This window comes from Tinamus guttatus, unplaced genomic scaffold, assembly GCF_059628265.1.
Source record: "Tinamus guttatus ecotype Peru unplaced genomic scaffold, ASM5962826v1 Tinamus_guttatus_pri_ptg000359l, whole genome shotgun sequence".
Taxonomy (NCBI): Eukaryota; Metazoa; Chordata; class Aves; order Tinamiformes; family Tinamidae; genus Tinamus; species Tinamus guttatus.
This window is the reverse complement of record NW_028288893.1, coordinates 56076-74144: the sequence shown is the minus strand read 5'-3', so window position 1 is coordinate 74144 and position 18069 is coordinate 56076. Positions and strand designations below refer to the sequence as shown.

General features: G+C 63.5%; 1 protein-coding gene across 1 annotated transcript in view; it reads right to left on the bottom strand.

Annotated features, from left to right (window-relative positions):
* Positions 1-398: 398 nt before the first annotated feature.
* The window catches only part of LOC104572716 (uncharacterized), a 59336-nt gene continuing 41665 nt past the window's right edge, over positions 399-18069 (bottom strand). Inside the window, exons 25-34 of the mRNA XM_088530152.1 lie at positions 16571-16869; positions 13563-13883; positions 12506-12654; positions 11147-11360; positions 9208-9292; positions 8292-8454; positions 6245-6552; positions 4055-4202; positions 3001-3098; positions 399-1151 (exon numbers count right to left, since the gene is read on the bottom strand). Coding sequence (XP_088386278.1) covers positions 399-1151; positions 3001-3098; positions 4055-4202; positions 6245-6552; positions 8292-8454; positions 9208-9292; positions 11147-11360; positions 12506-12654; positions 13563-13883; positions 16571-16869 — 2538 coding nt within the window. The remainder of the gene's footprint in view (positions 1152-3000; positions 3099-4054; positions 4203-6244; positions 6553-8291; positions 8455-9207; positions 9293-11146; positions 11361-12505; positions 12655-13562; positions 13884-16570; positions 16870-18069) is intronic.

Here is an 18069-nt window from a genome sequence, read left to right as displayed (position 1 = left end):
GGGGGGGTTAATTAGGGGGATGGGGGTGATTTGAAGGGGGTTAATTAGGGGATTAATTGGGGGAAGGGGTAATTTGGAGGGGGGGATTAATTAGGGGGATGGGGGTGATTTGAAAGGGGTTAATTAGGGGATTAATTGTGGGGAATGGGGTAAATTTGGACGGGGGATCAATTATGGGATTAATTGGGGGAACCAGATTAATTTGGGGGGGGGGTGGGAGATTAATCAGGGGGATTCCTAATTAGAGAAGTGGCTAATTGGGGGGGGGGGGTGGCTGATTTTGGGTTGGGGGGGGCATTAATTTGTGGGTTAATTTTATTACAAAACCGTGGGTTTTCGTATAAAAAAAAAGGGGGTGGCACCCAGGATGGGGGTGGGGGGGCAGCACCCATGGGTGCTCAGGCGAACGCCTGCATCTGGGGGGGCTGCTCGGCGGGCGGGGGGGGCGGCAGCGCGGGGCCCCCCCCCAGGGCCTCGGTGGCCTCGGGCCAGTCGCCCGGGGAGGTGACACCGGTGACACCGGTGACAACGACGGGGCCGGTGGCCCAGGGCTCGGGGGGCTCCTCGGGGGAGGGCGTCAGGTAGGGGTGGCCGCGGGGCAGGCGCAGGAAGCGCCCGGCGTCCGGGGGCACCCCGGGGCGCCCCAGGGCACCCAAGGGCGCGCGGGGCCACTCGAAGGCGCCCGGCGGGCGCCCATAGGGCGGCAGCACCGGGCGGAAGAGCCCGGGCGGCGACGCCGACGTCACCGCGTAGGGCGAGTCCAGCGCGTCCAGCGGCGGGGACAGGGCCACGGAGCCCTCCAGGGCGCCCGGCTTCTTGGGGCGCCCTTTGGGCGCCGCTCGCCGCGGCTTCTTGGGCGCCCCGGGGCCCTTGAGGGCGCCCGGCGCGAACGCGGCCGCCGGCGCCGGATGCGGCCGCGGCACCGGGAGCAGCGGCAGCGGCGCCGGCGCCGGGGGGCCGCCCGGGGCGCCGCGGGCCGCGTCGTAGTCGTCCAGGAGGCGCACGATGTCGTGGTGCAGCCGCTCGTGGCCGATGTCGCGCGGCAGCCGGTCCAGGTGGTCCGTGATCTCCCGGTTGGCCAGGTGGTCCAGGAGGATCTTGGCCGCCTCGTAGCTGCCCTCGCGGGCGGCCAGGAACAGCGGGGTCTCCTCCTGGGGGACGCGGGCGACGGGGTGACATGGAGCGGGGGACGGCGGAGGGGGACGTGGGGTCCTCCCGTGGGAACATGGGGCCATGGGATGTCTTCACTTGGGGACATTGGGTCTTGGGGTGTCTCCCCTTGGGGCCATGGGATGTCTTCTCTTGGGGACATTGGGTCTTGGGATGTCGCCTCTTGGGGACATGAGGCCATGAGATGTCTTCCCGTGGGGACGTTAGGTCTTGGAGTGTCTCACCCATGGGTGTCTTCCCTTGGGGACATTGGGTCTTGGGGTGTCTCTCCTTGGGGCCATGAGGTGTCTTCATTTGGGGACATGAGGTCTTGGGATGTCTCCCCTTGGGGATATGAGGCCATGGGATGTCTTCACTTGGGGACATTGGGTCTTGGAGTGTCTCCCCTTGGGGCTATGGGGTGTCTTCATTTGGGGACATGAGGTCTTGGGATGTCTCCCCTTGGGGATATGAGGCCATGGGATGTCTTCACTTGGGGACATTGGGTCTTGGAGTGTCTCCCCTTGGGGCCATGGGGTGTCTTCATTTGGGGACATGGGGCCATGGGGCACCTTCCCTTGGGGATGCTGGGTCTTGGAGTGTCTCCCCTTGGGAACGTGGGGACATGGGTGTCTTCACTCGGGGACATTGGGTCTTGGAGTGTCTCCCCCATGGGGACATGGGTGTCTTCACTCGGGGACATTGGGTCTTAAGAGTGTCTCCCCCATGAGGCCATGGGATGTCCTCACTTGGGGACATTGCGTCTTGGACTGTCTCCCCTTGGGGACATGAGGCCATGGGGTGTCTTCACTTGGGAACATTAGGTCTTGGAGTGTCTCCCCCATGGCATGTCCTCACTTGGGGACATTGGGTCTTGGGGTGTCTCCTCTTGGGGCCATGGGATGTCTTCATTTGGGGACATTGGGTCTTGCAGTGTCTCCCCTTGGGACTGTGGGGCCATGAGGTGTCTTTATTTGGGGACATGGGGTCTTGGAATGTCTCCCTTTGGGGATGTGGGGCCACGGGGTGTCCTCATTTGGGAACATTGAGTCATGGAGTGTCTCCCACTGGGGACACGAGGCTATGGGATGTCTTCACTCAGGGACATTGGGTCTTGGGGTATCTCCCCTTGGGGCCATGGGGCCATCGGGCATCTTCCCTTGGGGACATTGGGTCTTGGAGTGTCTCCCACTGGGGCCATGGGATGTCTTCCTTTGGGGACATTAGGTCTTGGGATGTCTCCCCTTGGGGACACGAGGCCATGGGATGTCTTCACTCGGGGACATTGGGTCTTGGGTTATCTCCCCTTGGGGCCATGGGGTGTCTTCACTTGGGGACGTTGAGTCTTGGAGTGTCTCCCCTTGGGGCCATGAGGCCATGGGGTGACTTCATTTGGGGACATGGGGTCTTGGAGTGTCTCCCTGTGGGGACGTGGGGCCATGGGTGTCTTCATTTGGGAACATTGAGTCATGGAGTGTCTCCTCTTGGGGACATGGGGCCATGCGGCATCTCCTCTTGGGGACATGAGGCCATGGAGCGTCCCCGCTTGGGGACATGAAGCCATCAAACACCTCTTGGGGACATGTGGCCATAGGGCATCTTCACTTGGGGACAGGTGACCATGGGGCATCTCCCTCTGGGGACTTGGGGCCATGAAACATCTCCCCTTGGGGACATGGGGCACTGGGGAATCTTAACTTGGGGACATGGGGTCAGGGACCGTCTCCTCTTGGGGACATGAGGCCATGGAGCATCTCCCTTTGGGGACAGGGGCCAACGGGGACCCTTGGGGACCCGAGGCCAAGGGGCGTCTCCCTTTGGGGACATGGGGCCTGGGGGACGTCCCCTCACCTTGCTGTCCTGCATGTCCTTGTTGGCCCCGTTCTTGAGCAGCGCCAGCGTCGCCTCCATGTTGTTCACGGCGGCGGCCCAGTGCAGAGCTGACTTCCCTGGGGGGGACATGGGGCCGGGTGAGCCCCCCCCAAGCACCCCAGGGTCCCCAGCGGTGGCCCCATTGTCCCCCAGCCACTCATTGTCCCCAACGCACCCAAGGAACCTGCCCCAGATGCCTCCTAGACCCTCTTTTCCACCACCCCAAGGACCCCACATCTGCCTGGGGATGGGGCTTCCCATTCCCACCACCCAGAACCAACCCCCCAGACCCCACAACCATGTCCCCCCGCCCTGAGTGCGGTCTCCCTGTCCCCAGCGTCCCCAAGGAACCTTCCCCAGATGCCTCCTAGACCCTCCTTTCTCCATCCCACCACCCCAAGGACCCCACGTTTGCCTGGGGAGGGGACCCCCCATTCTCACCACCCAGAACCAACCCTGCAGACCCCACAGCCACGTCCCCCAGCCCTGAGTGGGCTCTCCCTGTCCTCAACCCACCCAAGGAACCTGCCCCAGATGCCTCCTACACCCTCTTTTCCCCATCCCACCACCCCAAGGACCCCACATTTGCCTGGGGATGGGACCCCCCATTCCCACAACCCAGAACCAACCCCGCAGACCCCACAGCCACGTCCTCCTGTCCCGGGAGATTATCCCCAAGGCCCCAACCCACCCAAGGAACCTGCCCCAGATGCCTCCTAGACCCTCCTTTCTCCATCCCACCACCGCAAGGACCCCACATTTGCCTGGGGATGGGACCCCCCATTCCCACAACCCAGAACCAACCCCGCAGACCCCACAGCCACGTCCTCCTGTCCCGGGAGATTATCCCCAAGGCCCAAACCCACCCAAGGAACCTCCCCCAGATGCCTCCTGGACCCTCTTTTCCCCATTCCACCACCCCAAGGACCCCACATCTCCCCGAGGAGGGCACCCCCCATTCCCACCCCCCATTCCCACCCCCCAGACCCCATAACTGCATCCCCCCGGGACGGGGTGCCCGCCGGGCGCCCACCGCTCTCGTCGACGGCGTTGACGTCGGCGTGGCAGGCGATGAGCTCCTCCACCATGCCCTCCACGGCCAGGCGGGCGGCCAGGATGAGCGCCGTGGAGCCGTCGGCCATGCGGGCGTCCAGGTCCGTGGAGCGGTTGCGGATGAGGATCTGGGGGGAGGAGTTGGGGGGCAGTGGGGGTTGTGCCCCATGGCGATATCCCGTGCCCCATGGCGGGGTCCCTATAGTTGTGCCCCATGGAGAGGTCCTGCACCCCAAGGTGGGGTCCTTCACCCCATGGCAATGGTCCATGCCCCATGGTGAGGCCCCTACAGCCATGGAGACCCCATGGAGAGGTTCTGCATCCCATGGTGGGGTCCTGCACCCCATTGCGATGTCCCATGGTGGGGTCCCTACAGCCATGGAGACCCCATGGAGAGGTTCTGCACCCCATGGTGGGGTCCTGCACCCCATTGCGATGTCCCATGCCCCATGGCAAGGACCCTACAGCCATGCCCCATGGAGAGGTCCTCCACCCCAAGGTGGGTTCTTTCACTCCATGGCGATGTCCCGTGCCCCATGGTGAGGTCCTAACCCCATGGTCATGTCCCATGTCCCATGACAGGGTCTCTATAGCTGTGGGGACCCCATGGAGAGGTCCTACACCCCATGGTGAGGTCCTCCACCCCATGACAATGTCCTATGCCCCATGGTGAGGTCCCTACAGCCATGGAGACCCCATGGAGAGGTCCTACACTCCATGATAAGGTCCTTCACCCCATGGCCATGTCCCTTGCCCCATGGCAAGGACCCTATAGCCGTGCCCCATGGAGAGGTCCTGCACCCTATGGTGGGGTCCCTCACCACATGGTGATGTCCTGTGCCCCATGGCAAGGACCCTATGGCCATGCCCAATGGAGAGGTCCCACACCCCATAGTAGGGTCCCTCACCCCATGGCGATGTCCCATGCCCCATGGAAAGGTCCTGCACCCCATGGCGATGTCCCATGGAGAGGTCCTGCACCCCACAGTGGGGTCCCTCACACCATGGCAATGTCCCATGCCCCATGGAAAGGTCCTGCACCCCATGGTGATGTCCCATGCCCCATAGAAAGGTCCTGCACCCCACAGTGGGGTCCTTCACCCCATGGCGATGTCCCATGCCCCATGGAAAGGACCCTACAGCCATGGAGACCCCATGGAGAGGTCCTGCACCCCACGGTGGGGTCCCTCACACCATGGTGATGTCCTGTGTTCCATGGCAAGGACCCTATGGCCATGCCCAATGGAGAGGTCCCGCACCCCACAGTGGGGTCCCTCACCCCATGGTCATGTTCCATGGAGAGGTCCTGCACCCTATGGTGGGGTCCCTCACCACATGGTGATGTCCTGTGCCCCATGGCAAGGACCCTATGGCCATGCCCAATGGAGAGGTCCCACACCCCATAGTAGGGTCCCTCACCCCATGGCGATGTCCCATGCCCCATGGAAAGGTCCTGCACCCCATGGCGATGTCCCATGGAGAGGTCCTGCACCCCACAGTGGGGTCCCTCACACCATGGCAATGTCCCATGCCCCATGGAAAGGTCCTGCACCCCATGGTGATGTCCCATGCCCCATAGAAAGGTCCTGCACCCCACAGTGGGGTCCTTCACCCCATGGCGATGTCCCATGCCCCATGCAAAGGTCCTTCACCCCATGCCGGGCTCCCTCACAGCTCCCACAACCCATGGCCATGTCCTTCACCCCATCGAAACGTCCCCCACCCCATGGAGATGTCCCTCACCCCACGGAGACGTCCTGCACCCCACAGTGGTGTCCCATGCCCCATGGAGAGGTCCTGCACCCCACAGTGGGGTCCTATACCCCATTGCGATGTCCCATGCCCCATGGTGAGGTCCTCCACCCCATGACAACATCCTATACCCCATGGTGAGGTCCCTACAGCCCTGGAGACTCCATGGAGAGGTCCCGCACCCCACAGTGGGGTCCTTCACCCCATAGTGATGTCCCATGCCCCATGCAAAGGTCCTTCACCCCATGCCGGGCTCCCTCACAGCTCCCACAACCCATGGCCAGGTCCTTCACCCCATCGAAATGTCCCCCACCCCATGGAGACGTCCCTCACCCCACGGAGACGTCCCCCACCCCATGGAGTCGTCCCTCACCCCACGGCAACGCCCCACGGCAGGGACCCCACGGCCGTGCCCCACCTGGAAGACGCCCTGCGCGTCGGCGGTGACGGCGGCGTGCAGCGGCGTGCGCCCCGTGTTGTCCTGCGCGTTGGTGTCGGCGCCGGCGTCCAGCAGGCGCTTGGCGGCGTCGGCGCGGGCGTAGCGCGCCGCCAGGTGCAGGGCGGTCTCGCCCGTGCGGTCCGTCTGGGCGCCCAGGCTGGCGCCCTGGCAGATGAGCTCCCCGATGATGCCGGCCGACGCGTCGTCGCCCTCCTCGGCCTCGGCCGCCTCGGCCTCCGCGCCGCCGCCGCCGCAGAAGGAGGCCAGCATGAGCGGCGTGAAGCCGTCTGCGGGCGCCCATGGCGGCCGTTAGCCACCGCGGGGAGATCCTAGGCCAGGCCCGGCCCGCCGCGAGGTCCCATGGTGCCCCCACGCCCATGGGGACATCTGGATCCTACACAGGTCCTATGGAGCCTCCCATGCCCATGGGGACATCTGGACCCTACACCAGCCCTACCAGGTCCCATGGATTCTCCCATGCCCATGGGGACATCTGGACCCTACACCAGCCCTACCAGGTCCCATGGATCCTCCCATGCCCATGGGGACATCTGGATCCTACACCAGCCCTACCAGGTCCCATGGATTCTCCCATGCCCATGGGGACATCTGGACCCTACACCAGCCCTACCAGGTCCCATGGATCCTCCCATGCCCATGGGGACATCTGAATCCTACACCAGCCCTACCAGGTCCCATGGATTCTCCCATGCCCATGGGAACATCTGGACCCTACACCAGCCCTACCAGGTCCCATGGATTCTCCCATGCTCATGGGAACATCTGGACCCTACACCAGCCCTACCAGGTCCCATGGATCCTCCCATGCCCATGGGGACATCTGGATCCTACACCAGCCCTACCAGGTCCCATGGATTCTCCCATGCTCATGGGAACATCTGGACCCTACACCAGCCCTACCAGGTCCCATGGATTCTCCCATGCCCATGGGGACATCTGGACCCTACACCAGCCCTACCAGGTCCCATGGATTCTCCCATGCTCATGGGGACATCTGGACCCCACACCAGCCCTACCAGGTCCCATGGATTCTCCTGTGCTCATGGGGACATCTGGATCCTACACCAGCCCTACCAGGTCCTATGGATTGTCCCATGTTCATGGGGACATCTGGACCCTACACCAGCCCTACAAGGTCCTATGGATCCTCCAATGCCCATGAGGATATTTGGACCCTATCAGGTCCCATGGATCCTGCAATGTCCATGGGGACATCTGGACCCTACACCAGCCCTACCAGAGCCTATGGATCCTACCACGCGTATGGGGACATCTGGAACCTACACCAGCCCTACCAGATCCTATGGAGCCTCCCATGCCCATGGGGACATCCGGACCCTACACCTGCCCTACCTGGTCCTATGGAGCCTCCCATGGCCATGGGGACATCTGGATCCTACACCAGCCCTACCAGGTCCCTTGGATCCTCCCATGCCCATGGGGACATCTGGACCCTACACCAGCCCTACCAGATCCTATGGATCCTTCCATGCCCATGGTGCCATCTGGACCCCACGTCAGCTCAACCAGGTCCATGGGGTCCCCAAGCGCTCGGTGCCCCCCCTCATCCTATGTCCAACCTACCCGGCCCCAGGGTGCTCCTCCATGTCCCCCTCTACCAACCCCCTCCACCAGCTGCTGTGGTGCCCCCCATGCCCATGATGCCCCTCTTGCCCCACATCCACGCTATGTGGTTCCACGGCCAACCTCCCAGTACCCCCACACCCCACAACAGCCCCTACCAGGTGCCATGGTGCCCCCCATGTCCCACGTCCACCTTATCTGACCCCGAGGTGCACCCCAACCTCCCAGTACCCCCATGCCCCACAGCAGGTCCCACAGTGGGGGATCCCCCATGCCCTTCCTACCACGTCCTTGGTGGCCCCCATGACCCTGGTGTCCTCCACGCTCATCCTACCTGGCCCATCCCAGCCCTCAGCCAATGTTCCTCCATGCCCCATGTCCCTGTTCCCCCCATGCCCATGTGCCCCACGTGCCCTCCTACCCGGCCCGCGGACATTGACGTCCATGCAGTCGGAGTCGAACTCGCCCTGGGGTGGCGTGAGGGCCATGGTGGGTGGCATGCGGATGTCGGCTGCCACCAGGTGATGCTGGGTCCACTGGCGACAGTCCACGGGGTCCTCGTGCTCGGTGCCCGGCTCTTCCACCTGCGCACCCAAGGGTGCCCGCTCTTGGGAACCTCCTGTATGTGCCCCACTCCCTGCCCCGATGCCCTGGCCAATCTTCTCAGGGTGCCACCGTAACTCATGTGCCCACCATGACCCAGGCTTTCCACTGTGACCAATGGTGGCCACTATGACCTATGGTACCCACCATGACCCATGGTGCCCACCCATGATGCCCTGATGCCCACTATGACCCATGGTATTCACCATGACCTATGGAGTCTATCACATCCCATGATACCCACCATGACCCATGGAGTCCACTATGACCCATGGTATCCACCATGACCCATGGTGCCCACCCATGATGCCCACTATGACCATGGAGTCCACCATGACCTATGGAGTCTACCACATCCCATGGTACCCACCATGACCAATGGTGCCACTATGAACCATGTTACCGACAGTGACCCATGGTGGCCACCCATGATGCCCACTATGACCCATGGCATCCACCATGACCTATGGAGTCTACCGCAACCCATAGTACCCACCATGACCCATGGTGTCCACCATGCCCCATGCCCACCCTATATCTGGTCCCGCAGTGCCTCCTGTGCCCAAGCTACTACACCTGACCCCACACCAACCCAACCAGTTCTATGATGCCCACCACACTCTTGGTGGCCACCACACCCCATGTCCACACCACCTGGCCCCATGGTGTCCCGCCCTCGCCCACGGTGCCACCAAGGGTCCCAGTCGCACCCGTCCCACCCCAGCGCGAGGTACCTTGAGCCGCTTGGCCTCGGGGCACTCGCTGCCCAGCCAGTCCTCCGAGGGCTCCCCCATGAGGCTCTCACCCTTCCCGATGTTCCTGCATGGGTGGGCACATGGCCATGGGCAGCTGTTAGCCACCACGGGGTGCTCCTGGCCCAGGCCCACCCCATGGCAAGGTTCCATGGTGCCCCCATGTCCATGGGGCCATCTGGACCCTACACCAGCCCTACCAGGTCCCATGGATCCTCCCATGCCCATGGGGCCATCTGGGCCCTACACCAGCCCTACCAGGTCCCACGGATCCTTCCATGCGCATGGGGACATCTGGACCCTACACCAGCCCTACTAGGTCCCATGGATTCTCCCATGCCCATGGGGACGTTTGGACCCTACACCAGCCCTACCAGGTCCCATGGATCCTCCCATGCCCATGGGGACATCCGGGCCCCACATCAGCCCTACCAGGTCCCATGGATCCTCCCATGCTCATGGGGCCATCCGGACCCTACACCAGCTCTACCAGGTCCCATGGATCCTCCCATGCCCTTGGTGCCACCTGGATCCTACAGGGTCCTATGGATCCTCCCATGCCCATGGCCCTCTTTGTCCCCAGGTGATTTGGGGCTTGGGGGTGGCCACAGGACACCCAAAACCCCAGGGATTGTCACTGTCCCCTCCCTGCACCAAATGAGAAGGTCCCCAAGGGGCTGTAGGACCCCTGGAATGTGGTGGGACCCCACATGCACCCAAAGGAGAACCTGGCACCCAGAAAGACCCCCCTGATCATTGGGTGCAGTGAGGTCCCTCCAGGTGACCCTGGCCACCCAGTCCCTCCAGGGTCCTTCAGTCCCCATGCCAACCCTACCAGATCATGGTGGCCATGCCCATAGTGGGCCCCATGCCCCATACTCACCCAAGTGGACAATGCTACCACCCGCCATGTCCCTCATGCCCATTGTTGACCTTCCCATGCCCTCCAGCGTCCCCTTGGGTGTCCCCTCACTTCATGCCCAGTGCCAGCCCTACCAGACCCATGATGCCCACCATGCCCCTGGTGACCACCATGCCCCATGCTTGCCCAAGGCGATGATGCCACCAAGCCCCATGTCCCTTATGCTGGCTGTTGACCCTCCCATGCCCTCCAGCATCCCCCCGGGTGTCCCCTCACTTCATGCCCAGTGCCAACCCTACCAGACCCATGATGCCCACGGTGGCCACCATGCCCCACACTTGCCCAAGGTGATGATGCCACCAAGCCCAATGCCCCTCATGCTGGCTGTTGACCCTCTCATGCCCTCCAGTGTCCCCCTGGGTGTCCCCTCACTTCATGCCCAGTACCAGCCCTAACACAGTCATGATGCCCACCATGCCCATGGTGACCACCATGCCCCATGCTTGCCCAAGGCGATGATGCCACCAAGCCCCATGTCCCTTATGCTGGTTGTTGACCCTCCCATGCCCTCCAGCTTCCCTCTCGGGTGTCCCCTCACTTCATGCCCAGTGCCAGCCCTACCAGACCCATGACACCCACCATGCCCATGGTGGCCACCATGCCCCACACTTGCCCAAGGTGATGATGCCCAAGGCCACCACACCCAATGCTATGCTGGTTGTTGACCCTCCCATGCCCTCCAACGTCCCCCTGAGTGTCCCCTTACTTCATGCCCAGTGCCAGCTCTAGCAGACCCATGATGCCCACCATGCCCCATGCTTGCCCAAGGCGATGACGCCACCAAGTCCAATGTCCCTTATGCTGGCTGTTGACCCTCCCATGCCCTCCAGTGTCCCCCCTTACTTCATGCCCAGTGCCAACCCTACCAGACCCATGATGCCCACGGTGGCCACCATGCCCCATGCTTGCCCAAGGCGATGATGCCACCAAGCCCCATGTCCCTTATGCTGGCCATTGACCCTCCCATGCCCTCCAGCGTCCCCCCGGGTGTCCCCTCACTTCATGCCCAGCGCGTCCTGCCCCACGGGCTCGCGCCGGTCCTTGTTGCCCTCCTTGGCGAGGCTGAAGCCCTCGGGGAACCAGAGGGTGCTGTGCTCCCGCTTGCGCCGGGCCACCAGGACGCCCAGCACCGCGATGGCCAGCAGGATGACGCCGCCCACCACCAGCAGCGGCAGCAGGCGCACCGGGTCGTCGGGTTCGGGCAGCTTGTCACCTGGGCGAGGGGATAAGTCAAGGCGAAGCCACCGCCTGGGGACACTGCGAGGGTGCTCTCGGTGTTGGGTGTTGGGGACATCCCTGCACCCTGGGGACATGGGCATGCTCTTGGGGACTCTGCCACCATGGGGCACCTCATGTTCTGGGGACATGGGAAGTGGCACCACGAGGGGCACCATATGTGTTGAGGCCACCCCTGCATGTTGGGGTCACCCTGCACCATGGGGACATTGGCACCCCTGGGGCACCACTAGAGCACCTCAACTGTTGGGGACATTGGCACGGCCAAGGCACCCTGTGCTGCAGGGCCACCAGCACCACCAGGGCACCCTGTATGTTGGGGACACCCCAAGTGCTGGGGACATCACCATGGCCAAGCTGCCCCATATGGCAGCGCCACCAGCACCATGAGGGCACCTTGCCCATCAAGGACACCCCACGTACTGGGGACATCACCATGGCCAAGATGCCCCATTGGTCAGTGCCACCAGCACCATCAGGGCACCCTGGACATTGGGGACACCCCAAGTGCTGGGGACATCACCATGGCCAAGCTGTGCCATATGGCAGTGCCATGAGCACCATCTGGGCACCTTGTGGGGACCCCCCAAGTGCTGGGGACGTCACCATGGCCAAGCCACCCCATACGGCAGTGCCACCAGCAGCATGAGGGCACCCTACCCACCGGGGACACCCCAAGAGCTGGGGACACCACTATGGCCAAACTGTCCCATGGGTCAGTGCCACCAGCACCACCAGGGCACCCTGTGGGGACATCCCAAGTGGTGGGGACATCACCATGGCCAAGCCACTCCATATGGCAGTGCCACCAGCACCATCAGGGCATCCTGTACATTGGGGACACCCCAAGTGCTGGGGACGCCACCATGGCCAAGCTGTCCCATATGGCAGCACCATCAGGGCACCCTGCCCATCGAGGACCCCTCAAGTGCTGGGGACATCACCATGGCCAAGCCACCCAATATGGCAGCACCACCAGTACCATCAGGGCACCCTCCGGCGACATCCCAAGTGCTGGAGATGTCACCATGGCCAAGCCACCCCATCCGGCAGCGCCGCGAGGCCCCCCCAGCTCCACGGGGCCACCCGGCCGTGCCCGGGGCCACCCGCGGGCGCCCTCACCGCGCACGGCCTGGATGGGGTAGGGGAAGTCGAGGCGCTCGACGGCCGACAGCGCGGCCAGGTAGCCGGCGGCGCTGCGCGTGTCGGGGAAGCACTTGTCGGACGCGCGCGCGCAGAGCCGGTTGTCGATCTCCAGCGTCACCACGGAGCTGCCGGGGGGACACGGGTGGCTCGGTGGGGACACCCCATGTGCCCACACGGGCTCCGGTTGGGCTCGTCCCGCCCGCCCAGCGCCCGCGTCCCCATGGCCACCTGCCCCGCAGCACCCGTGTCCCCATGTCCCCACGGCTCCTGTGTCACTTTGCTGCTTCTGACCGGTCACCCATAGCCCCATGGCTCACGTCACCCACCGCCAACGCGCTTGTGGCACGTCACAGCACCCAGGGCCCCATGGGATGTCCCCCATGTCATCCATGGACATCCCACCCAGTAACCTTGTCCCTGTCACCTACCCTATTGCGTCCTCTACCCCATCCCACCCAACACCCATGGCCCCACATCACATCCCCTGTGTCCACCACCCCATCCCATCCAACACCCGTGACCCCATATCATGTGCCCTATGTCCTCCATCCCATCCCACCCAACACCCATGGCCCCACATCACGCCCCCTACATCCTCCAACCCCATCCCACCCAACACCCATGGCCCCACATCACGTCCCCTACACCCACCACCCCATCCCATCCAACTCCCATGGCCCCACATCATGTCCCCTACATCCACCACCCCATCCCACCCAACACCCATGACCCCACATCACACCCCCTACGTCCTCCACCCCATCCCACCCAACACCCATGGCCCCATATCACGTCCCCTACACCCACCACCCCATCCCACCCAACACCCATGGCCCCACATCACATCCCCTACATCCTCCAACCCATCCCGCCCAACACCCATGGCCCCATATCACGTGCCCTACGTCCATCATCCCACCCCACCCAACACCCATGGCCCCATATGACATCCCATACTTCCTCCACCCCACCCCACCGATCTCCCCATCCCCACGCAGCGCCCCCAGCGCCCCACATCCCCTCCCCAGCTCACCCGATGACCTCGGGGGCCACCTCGCGCCGCCGCAGGCGCTGGGGCCGGTAGTAGGGCTCGATCATGTAGCGGCCGTGGCGGTCGAGGCGGAAGCGCAGCGACGTGCGCAGGATGGCGCTGAGGCGCTGCAGGAAGGCGGTGCTGGAGCGGCGCAGCTCCTCGGGGGGCAGCAGCACGGTGACCACGAGGACACCGTGGGCCAGCGCCTCGGGCACCTCGCGGGCGCAGTCGAGGCCGTCCCAGCCGCACTCCTCGTTGTTGCAGCCCTGGTCGCACTGGCCGTCGGCGAAGTGGTCGGAGCAGTACTGCTCGTAGACGGGGCTGCGGGAGGGCACGGAGCGTGTCGGGGCCGTGCCGGGACGTGGGGCACGGTGGCCGTGGGGCGGGGAGAACGGAGGGGATGGGTTGGGCATGGTGGACATCAGAGCCACTACGGCTCTGGTGTGGTGGAGGTGGAGAGGAGGCCGTGGGACATGGTGGGCATGGGGATCACCACCTAAGGTGACCATAGGACAAGGTGGGCATGGGGGTCATCACCTAAGGTGGCCCAAAGAGAAGGTGGGCATGCAGAGCACCACCTAAGGTGGCCACAGGTGAAGGTGCGCATGGGTGGCCAAAATGGAAGGTGGGCATGGGGAGCACCACCTAGGTGACCATAGGACAAGGTGGGCATGGGGTTCCCAACATAGCATAGCCACAAGGGAAGGTGGGCATGGGGATCACCACCCAAGGTGACCATAGGACAAAGTGGGCATGCAGATCATCACCTAGGGTGACCACAGGACACAGTGAGCATGGGGATCACCCCCTAAAGTGGCCCAAAGAGATGGTGGGCATGGGGTTCACAACCTAAATTGTCCTCGGGACAAGGTGGGCATTGGGATCACCAGCTAAGGTGGCTCCAAGAGAAGGTGGGCATGGACATCACCATGTACAGTGTCCATAGGACAAGGTGGGCATGGTGATCACCACCTAAGGTGACCATAGGACAAGGTGGGCATGGCGCTGGCCACCTAGGGTGACCACAGGACAAGGTGGGCATGAGGATCACCACATAGGGTGACCATAGGACAAGGCTGGCATGGGGATGGCCACCTAAGGTGGCTCCAAGAGAAGGTGGGCATGGGGAGCACCATGTAGGGCAGCCATAGGACAAGGCTGGCATGGGGATGGCCACCTAGGGTGCCCATAGGACAAGGTGGGCATGAGAATCACCACCTAAGGTGCCCACAAGACAAGGTTGGCATGGGGATGGCCACCTAAGGTGACCATAGGACAAGGTGGGCATGGGGTTTGCAACCTAAGGAGGCCACAGGACAAGGTTGGCATGGGGATCACCACGTAGGGTGGTCGCAGGATATGGGGATCACCACCTAAGGTGACCATAGGACAAGGTGGGCATGGGTATCACCACGTAGGGTGCCCACAGGACAAGGTGGGCATGGGCACCACCACGTAGGATGCCCACAGGACAAGAGCATCACCACATAGGGTGCCCACAGGACATGGGCAACACCATGTAGGGTGCCCATAGCACAAGGCGGGCATGGGGATCACCACCTAGGGTGACCATAGGACAAGGCGGGCATGGGGATCACCACCTAGTGTGACCATAGGACAAGGTGGGCATGGGCATCACCACATAGGGTGGCCGCAGGACAAGGGGATCACCACATAGGGTGCCCATAGGACAAGGTGGGCATGGGCATCACCACATAGGGTGCCCAAAGGACATGGGCATCACCACGTAGGGTGCCCACAGGACAAGGTGGGCACGGGCATCACCACATAGGGTGCCCACATGACAAGGGGATCACCACGTAGGGTGCCCACAGGACAACGTGGGCATGGGCATCACCACGTAGGGTGCCCACAAGACATGGGCGTCACCACATAGGGTGCCCACAGGACAAGGGCATCACCACGTAGGGTGCCCACAGGACAAGGTGGGCACGGGCATCACCACATAGGGTGGCCGCAGGACAAGGGGATCACCACATAGGGTGCCCATAGGACAAGGTGGGCATGGGCATCACCACATAGGGTGCCCAAAGGACATGGGCATCACCACGTAGGGTGCCCACAGGACAAGGTGGGCACGGGCATCACCACATAGGGTGGCCGCAGGACAAGGGGGGATCACCACGTAGCGTGCCCATAGGACAAGGTGGGCATGGGCATCACCACGTAGGGTGCCCACAGGACAAGGGCATCACCACACAGGGTGCCCACAGGACATGGGCATCATCACGTAGGGTGCCCACAGGACATGAGCATCACCACGTAGAGTGGCCACAGGACATGGACATCACCACGTAGGGTGCCCACAGGACAAGGGGATCACCACATAGCGTGCCCATAGGACAAGGTGGGCATGGGGAGCACCACGTAGGGTGCCCACAGGACAAGGGGATCACCACGTAGGGTGCCCACAGGACAACGTGGGCATGGGCATCACCACGTAGGGTGCCCACAGGACAAGGGCATCACCACACAGGGTGCCCACAGGACATGGGCATCACCACGTAGGGTGCCCACAGGACAAGGTGGGCACGGGCATCACCCCGTAGGGTGGCCACAGAACAAGGGGATCACCACATAGGGTGCCCATAGGACAAGGTGGGCATGGGCACCACCACGTAGGGTGCCCATAGGACAAGGGGATCACCACGTAGGGTGCCCACAGGACAAGGTGGGCATGGGCATCACCACGTAGGGTGCCCACAGGACAAGGGCATCACCACACAGGGTGCCCACAGGACATGGGCATCACCACGTAGGGTGCCCACAGGACAACGTGGGCATGGGCATCACCACGTAGGGTGCCCACAGGACATGAGCATCACCACGTAGGGTGGCCGCAGGACATGGACATCACCACGTAGGGTGCCCATAGCACAAGGCGGGCATGGGGATCACCACCTAGGGTGTCCATAGGACAAGGTGGGCATGGGCATCACCACGTAGGCCGCCCACAGCACAAGGCGGGCACGGTGCCGGGCACCCACTTGCAGGCGCGCTCGCGGAGGCGGCAGTCGAAGTTGTCGTAGAGGCAGGGCGCCGTGTTGCAGGGCGCGTCGCAGCGGCTGTTGTTGAAGAGCAGCGGGCAGGCGGCGTGCGGGCACCGCTGCCACGGGTCGCCCACGCGCAGCGAGCAGTCGCCGCCGTCCCAGCGGCACGGCGCGCTGTTGCAGCGCCGGTCGCAGCGCCCGTCGCCCCCGCGGCCGCGGCACTCGGGCCAGGGGCAGCCCTGCTCGGCCGTGGCCGCGGGTGGCACCGGGCGCTCGCAGCGGGCGCCTGACCAGCCCTGGAGAGGGGGCGGAATGGGCAGTTAGTGGGGGCACGTGGTGGGGTAGAGGGGCACCCGGAGCTGGGCCCGAGCGGGTCGCCCAGGAGGCACCGGTACCCGATGGGCACCAGAGCCTTGGGTGACCCTGGGACATCCTTGGTGACCCTGGGACATCCTTGGCACCCAGGTGCCACCAGAGCCTTGGGTGCCCCTGGGACATCCTTGATGCCCAGGTGCCACCAGAGCCTTGAGTGTTCCTAGGGCATCCTTGGTGCCCATGTGCCACCAGAGCCTTGGGTGCCCTAAGACATTCTTGGAGTCTGGGTGGCATCAGAGCCTTGGGTGACCCTGGGACATCCTTGGTGCCCAGGTGCCACCAGAGCCTTGAGCGTTCCTAGGACATTCTTGGCACCCAGGTGGCACCAGAGCCTTGGGTGACCCCGGGACATCCTTGGTGCCCAGGTGCCACCAGAGCCTTGAGTGTTCCTAGGACATCCTTGGTGCCCAGGTGCCACCAGAGCCTTGAGCGTTCCTAGGACATTCTTGGCACCCAGGTGGCACCAGAGCCTTGGGTGACCCTGGGACATCCTTGGTGCCCAGGTGCCACCAGAGCCTTGGGTGCCCCAGGACATTCTTGGAATCCGGGTGGCATCAGAGCTTTGGGTGCCCCTGGGACATCCTTGGTGACCCTGGGACATCCTTGGCACCCAGGTGGCACCAGAGCCTTCGGTGCCCCAGGACATTCTTGGTGCCCAGGTGGCATCAGAGCCTTGGGTGACCCTGGGACATCCTTGGTGCCCAGGTGCCACCAGAGCCTTGAGTGTTCCTAGGACATCCTTGATGCCCAGGTGCCACCAGAGCCTTGGTGACCCTGGGACATCCTTGGTGTCCCTGGGACATCCTTGGTGCCCAGGTGCCACCAGAGCCTTGGGTGCCCCAGGACATTCTTGGAATCCGGGTGGCATCAGAGTTTTGGGTGCCCCTGGGACATCCTTGGTGACACTGGGACATCCTTGGCACCCAGGTGGCACCAGAGCCTTGGGTGACCCCGGGACATCCTTGGCGCCCGAGTGGAACCAGAGCCTTGGGGACCCCTAGGACATCCTTGGCACCCAGGTGCCACCAGAGTCTTGGGTGCCTCAGGACATTCTTGGCACCCAGGTGCCACCAGAGTCTTGGGTGCCCCAGGACATTCTTGGCGCCCAGGTGGCACCAGAG